Source organism: Ursus maritimus, unplaced genomic scaffold (genome assembly GCF_017311325.1).
Source record: "Ursus maritimus isolate PB19 unplaced genomic scaffold, ASM1731132v1 scaffold_28, whole genome shotgun sequence".
Lineage (NCBI taxonomy): Eukaryota > Metazoa > Chordata > Mammalia > Carnivora > Ursidae > Ursus > Ursus maritimus.
In genome coordinates, this window is record NW_024425341.1 from 4505127 (window position 1) to 4523267 (window position 18141).

General features: G+C 35.0%; 1 protein-coding gene across 1 annotated transcript in view; it reads left to right on the forward strand.

Annotated features, from left to right (window-relative positions):
* Nucleotides 1-18141, forward strand: part of ADAM18 (ADAM metallopeptidase domain 18) — a 181619-nt gene that overhangs the window by 72627 nt on the left and 90851 nt on the right. Inside the window, exons 11-13 of the mRNA XM_040643231.1 lie at nucleotides 1262-1398; nucleotides 4228-4411; nucleotides 12138-12233. Of these exons, the coding sequence (XP_040499165.1) occupies nucleotides 1262-1398; nucleotides 4228-4411; nucleotides 12138-12233 (417 nt within the window). The remainder of the gene's footprint in view (nucleotides 1-1261; nucleotides 1399-4227; nucleotides 4412-12137; nucleotides 12234-18141) is intronic.

Genomic DNA, 18141 nt, shown 5'->3' on the forward strand with positions numbered 1-18141 from the left:
GTATAACCACTAGGTTACTTTATTTTTTGCATGACTTTATACAGGGGATTTATTTTCAACTGTATAATTATGAAGTACAAGACCATGTCTTCTTTTTCTGAGCTGGCAGTAAAAGACCAGCTTCTGGTTGTTACAACTTGCCCTAAAATCTAGTGACCAGCCAGACACCATCTTTCAGTTTCTGCTGTGGCTTTAACTTTCTTTTAAATTCTGTTATTGGGATTTTTCCTCTCTTTCACCCTTAGCTCTTATAGGGTAAAAAGAAAGGTAACAATTTACTATTAGCTATTAACTAATTTTTCCATGTTTTCATTCACACACTTGCACATACATATACACAATGTTCTTTTTTTCTTTTAGGTATGAATTACTTAAATTTTATCATAAATTTCATTTGATGTAGGAAAATTAGAGATGTAATGATCAATGGGATGAGAAAAGTTTCACAACTTATTTATCAAGGTTAAATAATATGAAATACCACTCTGCACTGACAGCAGCCTTTTTAAAATAACTTCTCATTCCAAGCGTGTTTACCATGGCTTTGCCTACAACTCTAATTTCTGGGTTTTTTGTTGTTGTTTTTACTTCATTATCCTACAACCTTTTGATGAGCTCCTATATAACCACCTTACACCTATTTATATTGCTGGGTCATTTCCTAAATGTCACACCTCAGCCTAAGTATTAATTCACAAATAGTAAGTAGTTATACTCCTCCTCAAAATTCTCTGTTGGAGCACTTCATTGTCTTTAGAACACTTTTCATGATCTCTTTGTATTTGGGAAGTTTGTTTTAAGTCTTTTGTATATCTTCTTTCTCCCCTTCTGTAATGGAAGCTCCCGGTGTGAATAAAGTCCATTTCTTCATGCATGCCACTACATTTTCATCTTCTGTTCATGTGCTTGACACATGTGTATGCTGAATTAATATTTGTTAATTGGATGAGCTGATTTGATGAGAAAGTTAAATAAATGTGCTTTATGTTGATTGCATCAGAAATACTATGGCTATAGAATTAGAGCATGTCAAATATTAAACCAGAGAGTGCTTCTAGCTTGATCTTTCTTTACAGTGTTGCATGGTTCTTAGCCAATTAATCAGTATGGATAGTCTTATCAATGACATATCAAAATGACATAAAATATGCTTAACATAAAAACTATTGAAATATAAAATTGTATAGGAACAAAATGTTTTATTATTTGCTTTTGTTAACTTCTTGTATGATGGTTTTCCTTTCAATCTTCTTTATTTTAGTATCCAGATGCAATAACTTTGGAGGGATTTTCAGTTATTATAGCTCAACTACTTGGGCTTAAAATGGGATTAACATATGATGATATTAATAACTGTTCTTGTCCAAGAGCTACATGCATAATGAATCATAAAGCAGTGTAAGACCTTTTTTCTTCTTAATTAATTTCACATATATATTTGTGAAGCTGTTTACAAGATGTGATGAATTTTTCACTCTTTATATTCAACTCCATGCTGAAAATTGGAAAGGTGTGTTGTGCACAAAGAGATATCACACTAACAAATTTGCCTATGTGATATGACTCCAAAAAAGTGGTAAATACCATGATTAACAAATGCTCACTTGAGGGAATTAGAGGGAAATTTTTAAGATTTATGAAGACTGTGAAATATTATATAAATATGGTACTGTTGTTTTGGTTGTTGTAGCATATTGCATTCAAAGCAAACATACCTAAAATTACCCTCAGTGATATAGTACTGGCAGCTTTGGCTAGAATTTTAAGAGAAAGAAAAAGGAGGAAAGGTTTGAGGAGGAAAAAAAAAGTTCCCTTATTTACAGATATTATGATTGACTACCTGCATTTATCAACAGAATCAGTATGCAATTAGAACAACAACAACATTAAAAATGTATTAGAATGGGAGAAACTACATATTATCTATAGACTGAAAGAAAGAGAGGGAAAAGATGACGGTGTTGGGTATAATGAAGACTTAAGAACAAAATCATTGAGTAAATTAGAGAGGATAGCATTTAGTGCATAAGTAGAGGGGCTGACTTTTATTGTCAAGTAGTGTGATAAGATATTAGCAGAGTAAACAGATAAAAATGTAGGTAATTTGGTTAATAGAGGTATAAAGATGAGGGCAATTTCTTCTGATAGGAAGTTCAGAGTAAGGAGTATAAGAGTTTGGATAAAAGATGTGAAGCACTTGTCTTGGAGCATAGAAATTAGAAATGACTTAAGAATGTGATAGGATTGTTGGGCCTTTTGAAAATATACTTAATATGAATTCAAACAGCATGTTATTTATTTTGGTCCATATAATTTCAGCTACCAAATTGTATATATAAAGAAAGTAAATAGTTGAGGTTTTGCCAAGTTAATGCCCATGGGATTCAAAAAGAGTTAGAGTTGCAGGAAAAGTTATGTTTCCCTAAAATAATTATTTCAATTTTTCCTACCCTGCTCTTGGAGGTTGGGATTAGAAATTACTTTGAAATGGCTGCCTTAGCTCAATTTACACTATAGTTGTCTTTAGACCTGGATGGTAATCTTCCCTACAAAAAACAAATCAATTAAGATTTACTTTGAAATGCCTTGTCTATTAAAATTCTATATGCTTAGGCTAGCACAGTCATTTCTTCCTTTTCATGGCCATCTTGTAAGCAAAGATTTAAAAAAATAAATTGCTTTGTACACACTTTAAGCAAAAGTTCCAAGTTCTAATTAATACTTTTAATTTTTACTCAAAAAGCATGTGACCCAAGTAGAAAATAACCTGTTTCTGTTTTTTCTTTTTAAGTTTTATTTAAATTCTAGTTAATTAACATACAGTGCAATATTGATTTCAGGATTAGAATTTAGTGATTCATCTAAGTGTCTATTTCAAAACTAATTCTGTATAAAAAATATCGGTGCTCAAAATTTGTAGCTTTTTGCCTAAGAATGGCCTGCAAAAGTGGAGTGTCACTGATACCTATTGAAACAAAGTAGTTAAAAGTAATAGAAAATTGCTTAAATAATATTATTCCTTGTGATATTCTTCCCACTTTCCCCTATTTATTCCATTACAAATGCCTAAGTCAGTGAAAGCTAAAGCATGCCTTTTTTTTTGTTTTTTTTTCTCACTCTCCCATCTCCAAAACCCTAGCAGCTATACATTTATTTCCTTGGAGGCTCAGCTATTGCTGTTTTGGAGTTATTGGTTCAGACATGATTGCTTAGACTGGCACTGTACAATAGAAATAAAATGTGACCCACATATGTAATTTTAGATTTTCTAGTAGCTGAATTAAAGTTTTTTAAAATCAGATGAAGTTAATTGCAGTAATATATTTTAATAATACATTTAACTCAATATTTAACTCAATATTTAACTCAATATATCAAAAATATTATGATTCCAACATTCAGTCAACATAAAAATTGTTAACTGGATATGTTACATTCATGTACGTGCATGTGTATTGATAGAGGATGTATATGAGAGAAAAAGAGTCCAGGATTACACCAATGTTATTAACCTGAGAAACCAGAAGAATAGAGTTGCCTGGAACTGAGAATAGTGGATGGCACAGTCTTGGCTGAGAAGACCAGTAGTCAATATTGTACATAGTATATTCAGAATGTCTATTAGAGATCCATTAGACACATCTTTTAGATATTCCACTAGAAATATAGCTATAAAGACCTTCACAGAACTTATATTTTAGGGCAAAATTTAAGTTATATAAAAAATTTAAGTTATATAAAAACATTTAAAAAATACAAATGAGCTTATTTTTACATGATGCAAAAGTACCATGTAGAATAATAAATATTGACAGGGGAAGGAGAATGTGGGAGGGGACACAATTTTATATAATGTCAAGAAAGACCTCTTTGGAAGGTAACATTTGAGTAGACATCTGACTGAAATGAGGGAGGGAAGCTTTGGATATATGAGAGAAGAGCATATTAGATAGAAAGAAGGATAGATAATAGTGATAAATAGGTAGATATTTAACTATTACACTTTATTGCTTCCCTGGAAAGGTACATTTTCAATGACATTTTTAAAAAAGCATGTTAAAGATAAATGATGATAAATTAAAATTTAATCATGCTTGTCTTCATCTCTGCTCAAGTACCAGTTTTCTATTTGCCATCTTGCAATTCATATCATTATATATGGGGGCATTGTTTAGGTGGAGTTTTATTAGCCTGAAGATTTACCTGAGGATTATTATTTCATTGTAGGGGTTCCAGTGGTATAAAGATTTTTAGCAACTGTAGCGTACATGACTATAGATATTTTGTTTCAAAATTTGAGGCTAAATGTCTTCAGAACTTTTCAAATTTGCAACCATTATATCAAAATCAATCAGTATGTGGTAATGGGATTTTGGAACCTAATGAAGACTGTGACTGTGGCAGCCAAGAGGTAAGCAATAAAAATTGGAATTTGAGCACAAATTCTTGTGTTTCTAATAAGTGGTTGTCATGGTATATATGGAATAATATATGCAACTATGTCTTTAATATAGAACCTAGATATGAAATGAGTGTAAGTTGAGGGTATATGAATAACTTTTCCATCCCTCTTCAGTTGAGAAAACAAATGAGTCATGAAAATTTGGTTTGCATATACTGTTACCAAGTATGGCAGCAGACAGGTTTTGCATATGTAGGCTAAGTGGTGGGCTTGTTATCCTCACCTTATTTCCTAACTCATGTGGCCCCAGTCTGTTTTCTCTACAAACTTCTCCTGAATTTGGACCAAATTTTCCCATCTCTTTTGGTTGCAAGAATGGTGTAACATTATAATAGATCTTTCTTAATCCTCAAGCATTCTTACGTTTCTAAGTTTCAGGATTATCAAAACTTGTTCTATTTGCTCACTTCTAAATATAGATAACCATTCTACCACAGTCCTATTAACAAAATACTCTCTGTACACTATTCTCAACAGATAAGACCACACATTTAATCTAGTGTCATTGTTACGTAATATTTTGCATTTCCCCTCTATTTAAATAAAATAAAACTTAATGATTAGTCCCCCAGCAGTTACATGAATTTCCTATCCACCTACAAAAAGAGCTGACCACCAATTGTTTACATAACATTAAATCCCTACAAATTATCTTAATCCCTCACTATTCCTAGAAGTTTATATATATGTGCGTGTGTGTGTGTGTAGGGTTTCCGTTTATCTCAGGTCTTTCTTTCTTTTTAGAGAATGGGGTGGGGAGGGGCAGGAGAGAGGGAGACAGAGCATTTCAAGCAGGCTCCACGCCTAGTGTGGAGCCCAATGGGGGGCTTGATCTCATAACCCTGAGATCATGACCTGAGTCAAAATCAAGAGTCAGACACTTAACCAACTGAGCTACCTAGGCATCCAGTTATCTCAGATTTTCTAATGTCATTTTACTTTTCTGATTAGTGGTACTATGCTCATCTCATATTTATAACCTCCTAAATATGGTGCCCACTGCCTCCCAAAATATCTGGTTATTTTTAATGAACAATAGAAAAAAACAACATAATCTGGAGCTGGGTCTGCACATTATGAGCTTCCACAACTACAGGCTGTAAGCAGAGTGTCACTTATAGTAGATATTGTCAGTGTCCTACCAAAATCTTAGCATTGATTGTTCCTGGAGAGAGTATTTGCTTCAAGTATCAGAGACTTTTTCTTGGAGTGTTTCTTCTGGTCTCAGTAGCATGCTCAGCTTTTAGCAGGATGGGCTTAAAGCACTTGAGGCTAATGATCAGTCCTCAAATAATTATGAAGGGTAGTTGGTGAATAAATGCCTCATATTCCTTACCCCTTATAAGGAAATTCTCTGAGATATGCTCTATATGAGATTTCTGCAAACTTCCCGGTGGGCCAAAGTCAGCTGCCACCTATTTTTGTAAATGGAACTTTATTGGAATGCAGCTATGCCTATATGTTTGCATACTGTCTATGGCTACTTTTGTGCTATAATGGCAGAGTTGAACATTTGCAACAGAAGCCATACAGCGCACTATTTTAGCAAAGTTGCAAATATTTGCTATTTCGTCCTTTACAAAAAATGTTTGATGCCCCCTGTTTCATATCATTTCCTAGAGGTACCTGTGGAATTTAGCTTTATCTTACAAGAGCAGTAAGCAGGGGCGCCTGGGTGGCACAGTTGTTAAGAGTCTGCCTTCAGCCCAGGGCGTGATCCCGGCATTCTGGGAACGAGCCCCGCATTGGGCTCCCTGCTCAGCGGGGAGCCTGCTTCTTCCTCTCCCACTCCCCCTGCTTGCGTTCCCTCTCTCGATGGCTGTCTCTCTGTCAAATACATAAATAAAATCTTTTTTAAAAAATCAGTAAGCAACTCACAAACCCACACATACTGGCTTGCTTCCCTTCCCTATATCTGTACTCCCGTGACAGTGTTTGGGTGGTAGGTAGAATAGACCTTCGAAGATGTCCTCACTTCAATTCATGGACTTGTGGATATGTTAATTTGCACAAGTAACTAAGGTTATGGACTTGAAGATGGGGACATTATCCTGGGGTATCTGGGTAGGTCCAGTCCAATCAAATGAGTCCTTAAAAACAGAGAACATTCTCCAAGTGAAGTCAGAGAGATGTAGCAGAAGACTCAAAAATACTTGGAGACAGAGACCCAACCTGCTGTTGCTGAAGGAATATACATAGAAGCACAGGAGGAATGCAGTTAGTTTCTAGGAGAAAAAACATGCCCTTGGCTGATAGTCAGCAAGGAAACAGAACTCTCAGCCCTATAACCACAGAAATCAAATTTGGCGAACAATCTGAATGAGACTTGAGGTGAAATGCTTCCCAAAGCCTCTCCACATAGCCCTATTGACATGTTGATTTTAGCCTTGTGAGACTACAAGCAGAGGATCTGGACTAGTTTATGTACTTGAACCTCTGAGCTATAGACTATGAGATAATTATTTAATTATTTTAAGTTGCTAAGTTTTTGGTAATTTGTGACAGCCTCATTAGGGAGCTATTATGCTTATACATATCCTTGTTTCAGAGTCTGTTTCTTGGGCAACTAAAACCAAATCAGCTGGTACCAGAAGATTCCTAGGAAGCAGACACCTAGGATAGGATTTTGAAAGTGGATGTATTGTTCACCAGACGGCAAAATGTACTCATTTCTCGGTTTAGGACATTTGAAATTATGGACTTTAGAAACTTAAATCTTCAAATTTCTGGGAAACCCCTGGGCTGGGAAGTGACTGCTAAGCCCATGGTGGAGGAAGGCAGCCTCACATTGCCTAGAGATGACACAAAGACTCCACATGAAATGGATGTCTCACAAGATGATGCTTGTTCTTTTTAAGATCTGTCCCTGCATTCTCTCATTGGTTCTAGACTATGTCAAGTCTGACCATAGCCCAAGTGAGGCAGTACTCTCTGCTATTACAATAAAGAGATTATTTTTAAGAACTTGCTGATATGTATAGACAAAAACCTGGATAATATGCCAGGAAGGAGGCTAAGAATGCTGGCTCCAAGGTATTACTATATAAGCCTGGATAAGTTAGAGTTTATTGATGGGGGGTACTCTCTGGTGAATCAAGATTTGATAGGCAAGGAGACCCATGGCCAGTCTTGATTTGCTGTGGATGAATCCTGGGTATGCCAGAACTTCTTTATTTTTATTTTATTTTTTTATTGTCAGAACTACCTTAATAGAGAAATATGGAAGGGGTCAAAAGCTCAGAATAGTGGTCATATTATAATAAAATATAAGAATACAAATTCAGCATCCAATTATTTGGGTGGCTCTCAGGATACTGCTTTTACTAAGGCAATGAAAAAAAAAATGTACTACAGAAGAGATACTAACATTGTTGAAAATCTCAATGGTAGCTTTCTTCTATAGATAACAGTTGATGGCTGGAAGTGCCATTACAGAACTGGGCACCCTGGTGTCACTAGAAAACACTGAATATCAAAATAGCAGAGGCCAAGTGGCAGTGCTTAAAATAACAGCCAAAATGGATGAAATTAGCGTAAAGGGAAGAGAGGCATAGATGGCAACTACTGGTTTTGACTTGCATGGATTTATACTGATAGTTAAGAAAGATCTGGGTAGTCAATTACCATATTTCTTAGTGTATATAACTAAAATTTTTAAAAAGTGAGCAGAGGATTGATGCCAATTGTTACAGATCTCTTGCTAATCTCTTGCTACATTTTCAGACCCAGCCAGTTTCAGAGCTTGGGCTCATTGCTCAGATAAAGGATGAAATCCTACAATGCTCAGTAAGGAGAGAAAGCAGCAATTTCCTCAATCATTCCCCTCTCCAACAGAGTGACCATAGTCTTTTACTGAAGTAACTGTGCACTAGGGAATGGGGAATACCCAGACCATTGTAAAATGATTCAATACAGAATCTTTGCTCATTGTACTCACATGAGAGGACCCAAAACATCATCATAGAGTGAGGGTAGAGTAGAATCCAGTAACACATGGAGTCCTTGAAAAAGGCCATCTCACAGCAGGTTCAATGGACTCAAGTTTCGCACAGATTCTGCATCTAAGCATCCTGCAAACTAATGTAAGTTGTTTGAATAAATAGATAGATAGATAGTTAGAAGTGCCCCTATTGACACTAATAAAAATTCAATAATAACAGTAACTAAGATGGGATGTCAATATAGATCTTATGTAATATGACATTAAAATGATAACATGATACCATGAACAATGTTATACTACTAAATTTAACAACCTAGGTTAAATGGACAAATTCCTTGAAAAAAAAGCATTTGCAAAAGCCAACATGAGTAGACATTTAAAATGTGAATAGCATTAAGAAAAATATGCTAAAGAAATCCTATCTATATTATCAAAACTTCTCATCAGAGAAAAGTCCATACCACATGGCTCCGCTGGTGATTTTTTTTAATTAATCACAGCATAGAGAATATAGTCAATGATACCGTAATAGCATTGTAGAGTGACAGATGGTAGCTACACATGTGGTGAGCATAGCAGAATACATAGAGAAGTTGAATCACTATGCTGTACACCTGGAAACTGATGTAATGTTGTGTGTCAACTATCCTCAAATTAAAAAAAAAATGCTGATTTTATACATTTTTTAAATTATAGAAAAAAGGCAATATGTTCTAATTCATTTTTTCATCTAGAAATATAAACTAAGTCTTTTCATCCACTTTAATAATTTGGGACAATTACCATCCCTAACAAATTAAACACAAATGTGCATACACAAACACACACACATACTGTGATTAAAATGAGGTGGTATTGGCAAAAAAACAAAAAACAAAAAACAATTTTAAGTGAATATAGTCCATACCTTAATCATTGCTTGATCACCAGTACATAGACTAGCATCTGGTACATACAGGGTACTCAACAAATACTTGTTGATTCAATGAATGCACGGATACTGTAATTTATAAGTATGTATCATTTGTATCAGTGAATAAGGATTACTATATTTAGAATAGCCATTAATCATAATAGTACTTGGAGAGTTTATTTGAAAGTTTTTCTTAATGAAAGCTGAGGAAGAATACAAGAAACTTTTTATAGAAAGAGTTGATTTGGAGGAAATCTTGCCTTTATAAACATCAAACATAGTTTGAGGCTGTTAAATTGCATTCACTGTTGTATTGGGCAATTGGCATAAGAAATGAAATTTGACATCTATATATCTGTATCTATTTATGTATCAATACATATCTATCAAGCGATTTAACTATCTAAATATGTAAAAAGTTATATAGATATATAACATTCATTTTCAGGATGGAAATAGATAATGTCAGAAGCATTTATCTATAAATCCAGTGCATCCATTATGAGAAAGGGAGAAGCAACCCCTGATAATGAAGGGTCTGGACTAGTAATATCAGCTGGGCCTTGGTGTTGTTAGGAGCTGGCCTGACATGCATGGGTTGTAGGATTCTCCTGTTGAACATAACCTTCTTTTCTGACAGCATCTAATCTGGCAAAGCCCAGATTCCTTATATGTCCCAAATTACCCAACACAAGCCCAAATTCTGTAATTATACCCTCTCATTGAAAAGTACCACAGTTTCCCATGGTGTGTGTTCTCTTTTGCTGACACTAGTAATAAATCCAACTTGTTGAACTACAGATGTGTTCCAGGTGGTCTTTGGCAGAATGGCATGGACACCTATATCTTCATCAACATCCCTTATTTTATACAAATTAAATTATGTTTTATACATCCACCTACACATGTGGAGTGTACATTTGTTCTTGTATACACAAACGTAATGACAAGAAATACATATTTGAGCAAATATCTCACAAAATACAGAGGGATACATTTCAGAAAAAATAAATCTGTAAGTTTTAAATAGCAATAAAAATATAATAATAAAGTATTGACAATAGTCTTTGCATAATGGAGGTCTTGGTAAAGAGACATAAAACCCAATAGTCATAAAGAAAGATGAACATCACAAATTTCACAAAATGACAGGCACCCTTAACAAGACAAACAATAGACTGCAAAGAAATATTATAAACATATAGAAGAGAGAAAGGATAACTGCATATTATGTAAAAGTTTCCCCCACTATATAGTGGGGAAAAGAGGGAAAAGCAAACAAAATACTCAACGTGTCAAAAGAAATGATTATTTAATTCATAATGTACAAAATGAAAATTCATGCTCACATTCACTAGTAATTAGAGAAATAACAAAAAAATGAGACACAATTTCCCCATTAGTTCATTGTAAATTAAACTGATTTTTTCATAATTAATATTGATAAATATGGTTGGAAGGGTATCTTCATTTACTGGCCATGAAAGAATACACACACACACACACACACACACACACACACACTCACATAGTGATATTGAAGTTATCCCTGGAGAATCTAGGAAGTATAGCAACAACTTCAACTTTTACTCTATATTTTCTATGTTATTTCTAGGATGGAAATATTTATAAATACATAGCTATTGACATAAAGACATGAAAAAGCAGAAACAAATAGAAAATTAGAAATCAAGAAGAATCGTACCTTTATGCTAAGGGACAAGATCTTTGAAACTAGTTTTTTGAGTAAATAGAAAATGTTTGAGTTTTAAAAAGTGTTAAGAATATAAAAATACTAAAGAATTATATAAATGTAATTTATTTACATGGAAACAATATTTAGTTTATTATTTAAATTATTACCTCATTTGACTAACTGTTGACTGCCATTTACCTTGTAAAAATACATTGGGGCCCTAAGGGTGCTTGGGTAGCGCAGCGGTTAAGCGTCTGCCTTCAGCTCAGGGCGTGATCCCGGCGTTGTGGGATCGAGCCCCACATCGGGCTCCTCCACTGGGAGCCTGCTTCTTCCACTCCCACTCCCCCTGCTTGTGTTCCTTCTTTCGCTGGCTGTCTCTCTCTGTCAAATAAATAAATAAAATCTTAAAAAAAAAATACATAGGGGCCCCTGAGTGGATCAGTCCGTTAAGCATCTGCCTTCAGCTCAGGTCATGATCTCAGGGTCCTGGGATGAAGCCCCGCATAGGGCTCCTTGCTCAGTGGGGTGTCTGCTTCTCCCTCTTCCTGATCATCCCCCTGCTTGTGCTCCTTCTCTTGCTCACTGTCTCTCTCTCTCTCTGTCAAATAAATAAATCTTTAAAAAATTAAGAAAAAAGAAATATTTTAAAAATTTAAAAGTAAAATACATATATTTATTAACATATTTTTGTTAGTTTCATTATAGTAAAACATGACATGATTATTAAACTAAATGTATTTTAATTGTAATTATTGCCTAACTCTACTTTAACTTTATTCACAAATGAAACCTGAAAAAACAAATCACTAAGAAGACAATTGGGGAAGGTTTTCTCTTGGAAACTCACTTTTCTTCCTCAAAAATATATTTCCATGTTGGTAGTTTATGAATTAATTACCAATAATTTTAAGTAATAAATGTTACTGATCAACTGCTATTTTAGATGTTATTTAGTTCCTATATGTTCTTTTGGACATTCTAGAAATAATAAAATAACAAAACTTCACTGAATATATTGTATAATTGAAAAGTTGAACAGGAAAGTGTATCAATAGAAGCTAAGATTAATATATAAGAGCTAAGTGGCTGAACTACAATGATATTTCTTATGAAATTTTAGGAATGTCAGTTTAAGAAGTGCTGCGATTTTAATACATGTAAACTGAAAGGCTCAGCAAGATGTGGTTCTGGACCATGCTGTACATCAGACTGTGAGGTAAGTTTCCAACATTTATAAAGTGGAAATTAAACTGTGATCATAGATGTCTATATTAATTAAACCATTGTGGAGTAGATAAAAAGAATATAGAAGTAATTCAGTGTAACGAAATGGGGAGTCCATAGAAACAACCACAAGTAAAAAGGAAAACTACTATGAATTAAAGAACGCACTGCAGGTGGGCACTGATTATTCTGCTGTGTTCCAACCACAGTTTACCATCTTCTAAATTATCAGGTAAAGAAAGAGTAAACATATACAGTACTATATCAAAATAGTATCAATCTTCAAGGAAATTGTGAAATCAAATAAATGGCAAATGACCATGGAAAAATTGTGTAGCAGACAGAATGTATACCATACAGAATATGCAAAGAACTCTCAGACGTTGATAAATAAAAGGCAAATCACACACACTCACACACACACACACACACTCTCACACACACACACAGGCAAAAGGGATGCTCAGGCAATTTATAACAATGAAAGTAGAATTGTTCAATATGTGTACTTCATGTGCAGTCATTAAGGTAAACACAAATAAAATACAGTATCATATAGTAATACAGTATCATAAAGTAGTCATCCACCTGGTAATCTTAAAAATAACAGTGTCAGATATTAACCAAAGAGAAGGGATAAAGATCGTTTCTGGAGAGTGTTTGTGGAATTCTTAAAAAATTATACAAACTGGCTTTTTATTACTCACAAATTATGAAAAATTTTAAACTATTTGTCTCAACCCTCCAAAAAAGTGTGCTCTCTCTTTACAGTCTTTAGTGGCAGTACATTTTGATGGTATAGAAACTAACTCACAAACATTCCATATAACTTGGTTAGAATGTACAAAGACACGGCAGAATCCCTACAGTGATTTTAAAAAAAAATACAAGTTTAAGTGTTACTGAAGTTGTATAGACAGTGAGGATTACAGAATAAGTAGTAAACACCTGTGTATAATTTTGCAAAGCAAAAATGATCAGTTTTGTATGTTTTCACTTTGTTTCAGCATTTCCAAAACACTTTTTTTTAAGTATTACTTTTTTTATATATAATTTTTATTTTGTTATATTAGTCACCATACAGTACTTTTAAATGCAAAAGTTGAGGGACGCCTGGGTGGCTGTTTGGTTAAGCATCTGCCTTCGGTTCAGGTCACGATCCCAGGGTCCTAGGCTCGAGCCCTACATCGGGCTCCCTGCTCAGCAGACAGACTGCTTCTCCCTCTCCCTCTGCTCCTCTCCCCCTACCCGTGTTCTCGCTTGCTCTGCTCTCTCTCTCTCTCAAATAAATAAATTTAAAAATCTTAAAAAAAAATCCTGCAAGAGTTGAAAATTTTCCAGTTACCTGAAACTTCAAAAATCTATTGAATTAAAAAAAAAAAAACTCTAAAAAGCAGCATCATTCAAATAGTGGTTAACTCACAAATGTATGTGCAACAGCCACAGCTAACCTCACTATTAGGCATGTCAGAGTACAATCCAAGGCAGAGCCAGTGGCAAGCACCTCTGACAGTTAAGAGGAAAGGGCATGAGGAATGGTATGCAGCTCCGGGCATCCAGGTGCTTGCTTGTGGAGAAAAGGGTCAAAACCGAAGTGACTTTCCTTACAGAATCCAAGGTCCTAATTAAAAGCAGCTCCTTTAAACACCTAAATCCTTTTTGATTCTCTCCTCATCACTAAAACACATATGGTACAAAGTCTTCATACAAAAGAGAAATTTTTTGGAATTGTATTTTATCTCAGTGCTAATAACAAACAATTTAGCAGAAAGAACTACAAAATGCAAATTTTAAAAGGTTTTCTTATTAATAGAACTATTGATTAAGGTAGGAGCCAATTGGGTTTCCCAAAAACAAAACAATTCTTTTCTTTTTTTTTTTTTAAGATTTTATTTATTCGACAGAGATAGAGACAGCCAGTGAGAGAGGGAACACAAGCAGGGGGAGTGGGAGAGGAAGAAGCAGGCTCATAGCGGAGGAGCCTGATGTGGGGCTCGATCCCCTAACGCCGGGATCATGCCCTGAGCGGAAGGCAGGCGCTTAACGACTGTGCCACCCAGGCACCCCTAAACAAAACAATTCTAATGCACTTTAAATTAGAGATCAGATGTCAACACTATTTTATAAAGCCTTTAAAGAAGAAAAAAAAAAGACCATTGTATCCATATCAAAGTTTTGTTATAAGTTGACCTATTTCCAAATAACTGACATAATTTAGTATTTAAATTAGCTTTTTAAGAAAAAAAAAAGCAAAAGCAAAGTGCCTACTGTGAACTATACACTTTATGATTGATACAGTAAATGTGTATTTTACCACAATTAAAAATGAAGAAAAGAAGGTTACCTTTTGATAATATATCAGGAACGACACCACAATATCAGGCAAAGCACAGGTGTGTAAGCCTGTTTTCTTATCAGACTTGCCCCAGAGATTGGTGAAGCCAGCTGAGCATCTACACCAAAGCTGAGGCAATGCCTGGGTTGTACTTCAAGATCACATTGACTGAGGGCTTTGGCGTCTACAGAAGCAGGGACATTCTCTCTCCAGCTGACTGTTCCTTCTGGAAGAGTCTTTGATCTGGGTTAATTGGCCATAGAGCTCATTCCTTTTTTATTGCTGAAAGTATTGCAGGTATCATAAGGTTGTAACAGAGTCTGTTAATACAACCTCTGGTCGAGGAACATTTCAGTCATTTTCACGTTTTGGTGATAAAAATACAGCTGCTGTAAATAATATTCCTAAGCATATTTTGTATGAGCATAGTTTTATTTCATTTATAAGATCGTTGGTTCATATGTTAAATGTATATGGAACTTTATAAGAAACCAGAGACCTGTTTTCTAAAGTAGGTACACTAGTGTCAATTCCTACCAGCCTTTTATAAGACCTACCGTTGCTCTGAAAATGAAATATAAACTCTAAAAGTATACAACACATAGCTTCGTTTTATTTTTGCTATTGGTTTTTATTTACACTTTAAAAGTCATTTTGCTGGTTGTCCCATAGTTTACAAATCTTTGATTAATCAGAGTCTGATTTCATAAATATACCACTTCACATGGAGTTAATGGGTCTTATAATAGGACACTCTCATGTACTAGAAATGCAAAATATATTTTTGCTTTATATAGTTTTTATCTTTCAGAAAAGTAAAATAAGGGAAAATTAATTTCATAATGAAAAATAATTATTCCATTTTTTACTCTTAATTTCCTTTTGTATTTTAGATTTCTGTTTATTACCATATTTTTTGTGCCTGAAGACCACCCTTTATGATTTCTTGTAATTTAGGTCTGCTGAAAATGAATTCCCTCAGTTATTATTTGCCTTAAGAAAGTCTTTATTTAAATTATGAATGAAAGGGGAGAGATTACGACCAACACGAATGAAATAGGAAGGATCATTAGAAACTTCTATCAACAACTTTATGCCAATAAATTAAACAACCTGGAAGAAATGGATGCCTTCATGGAAACCTATAAATGACCAAGACTGAAACAGGAAGAATTTGATTATTTAAACAGACCGATTAATTATGAAGAGATTGAAGCAGTGATCAAAAACCTCCCCAAAAACCAGAGTCCAGGGTCTGACGGATTCCCCGGGGAATTCTACCAAACATTCAAAGAAGAAATAATACCTATTCTCCTAAAGCTGTTTCAAAAAATAGAAACAAGGAAAACTACCAAACTCATTCTATCAGGCCAGTATTACCCAAACCAATCAAAGACCCCCTCAAAAAGGAGAATTACAGACTGATGGACGCCAAAATTCTCAACAAGATCCTAGCTAATAGGATCCAACAGTACATTAAAAGGATTATCCATCACAACCAAGTGGGATTCATCCCTGGGATGCAACATTTACAAATAGATGAGTGTGATAGATCACATCAACAAGAAAAGAGTCAAGAACCATACGATCCTCTCAATTGATGCAGAAAAAGCATTTGACAAAATACAGCATCCTTTCCTGATTAAAACCCTTCAGAGTGTAGGGATAGAGGGTACATTCCTCAATTTCATAAAAACTATCTACAAAAAGCCTACGGTGAATATCCTACTCAGTGGGGAAAAGCTGAAAGCCTTTCCCTTAAGATCAGGAGCATGACAAGAATCATCATTCTTATTCAACATAGTACTAGAAGTCCTGGCAACTGCAATCAGACAACAAAAAGTGATAAAAGGTATTCAAATTGGCAAAGAAGAAGTCAAACTGTCTCACTTCACAGATGACATGATACTCTATATGGAAAACCCAAAAGACTCCACCCCCAAATTACTAGAACTTATAGAGCAATTCAGTAATGTGGCAGGATACAAAATCAATGCTCAGAAATCAGGTGCATTTCTATACACAAACAATGAGACTGAAGAAAGAGAAATTAGAGAATCAATTCCATTTATAATAGCACCAAAAATCATATGATATCTTAGAATTAACTTAACCAGAGATAGGTAAAGGATCTATATTCTAGAAACTACAGATCACTCTTGAAAGACACTGAAGAAGACACAAAAAGATGGAAAAAACATTCCATGTGCATGGATCAGAAGAATAAACATTGTTAAAATGTCTATGCTATCCAGAGCAACCTACACTTTCAGTGCTATCCAGATCAAAATACCAATGACATTTTTCAAAGAATTGGAACAAACGGCCCTTAAATTTGTGTGGAACCAGAAAAGGCCCCAAATCGCCAAGAAATTGTTGAAAAGGAAAAACAAAGCTGGGGGCATCATATTGCCTGATTTCAAGCTATACTACAAAGCTGTGATCACAAAGACAGGATGGTACTGGCACAAAAACAGACACATAGACCAGTGGGACAGAATACAGACTCCAGAAATGGACCCTCGGCTCTATGGGCAGCTAATCTTTGACAAAGCAGGAAAAAACATCCAGTGGAAAAAGGACAGTCTCTTCAATAAATGGTGCTGGGAAAATTGGACAGCTACATGCAAAAGAATGAAACTTGACCACTCTCTCACACCATACACAAGGATAAACTCCAAATTGATGAAAGACCTCAATGTGAGACAGGAATCCATCAAAATCCTAGAGGAGAATATAGGCTGTAACCCCTTTGACATCGGCCACAACAACTTTTTTCATGACACATCTCCAAAGGCAGGAGAAACAACAACAACAAAAAAATGAACTTGTGGGACTTAAGATAAAAAGCTTCTGCACAGCCAAGGAAACAGTAAAAAAAACTAAGAGGCAGCCCACGGAATGGGAGAAGATATTTGCAAATGACACTACAGATAAAAGACTGGTATCAAAGATCTACAAAGAACTGCTCAAACTCAATACATGAGAAATGAATAATCAAATCAAAAAATGGGCAGAAGATATGAACAGACACTTTTCCAATGAAGACATACAAATGGCTAACAGACACATGAAAAAATGTTCAGCATCTAGCCATCAAGGAAATTCAAATCAAAACCACATTGAGATACCACCTCACGCCAGTTAGAATGGCAAATATTGACAAGGCAAGAAACAACAAATGTTGGAGAGGATGTGGAGAAAGGGGATTCCCTCTTACACTGTTGGTGGGAATGCAAGTTGGTACAGCCACTTTGGAAAACAGTGTGGAGGTCCCTTAAAAAGTTAAAAATTGAGCTACCGTATGATCCAGCCATTGCACTACTGGGTATTTACCCCAAAGATACAGACATAGTGAAGAGAAGGGCCATATGCACCCCAATGTTCATAGCAGCAATTGTCCACAATAGCTAAATCATGGAAGGAGCCGAGATGCCCTTCAACAGATGGTTGGATTAAGATGTAGTCCATATATACAACGGAATATTACACAGCCATCAAAAGGAATGATTTCTCAACTTTTGCTGCAACATGGACGGGACTGGAGGAGATAATGCTAAGCAAA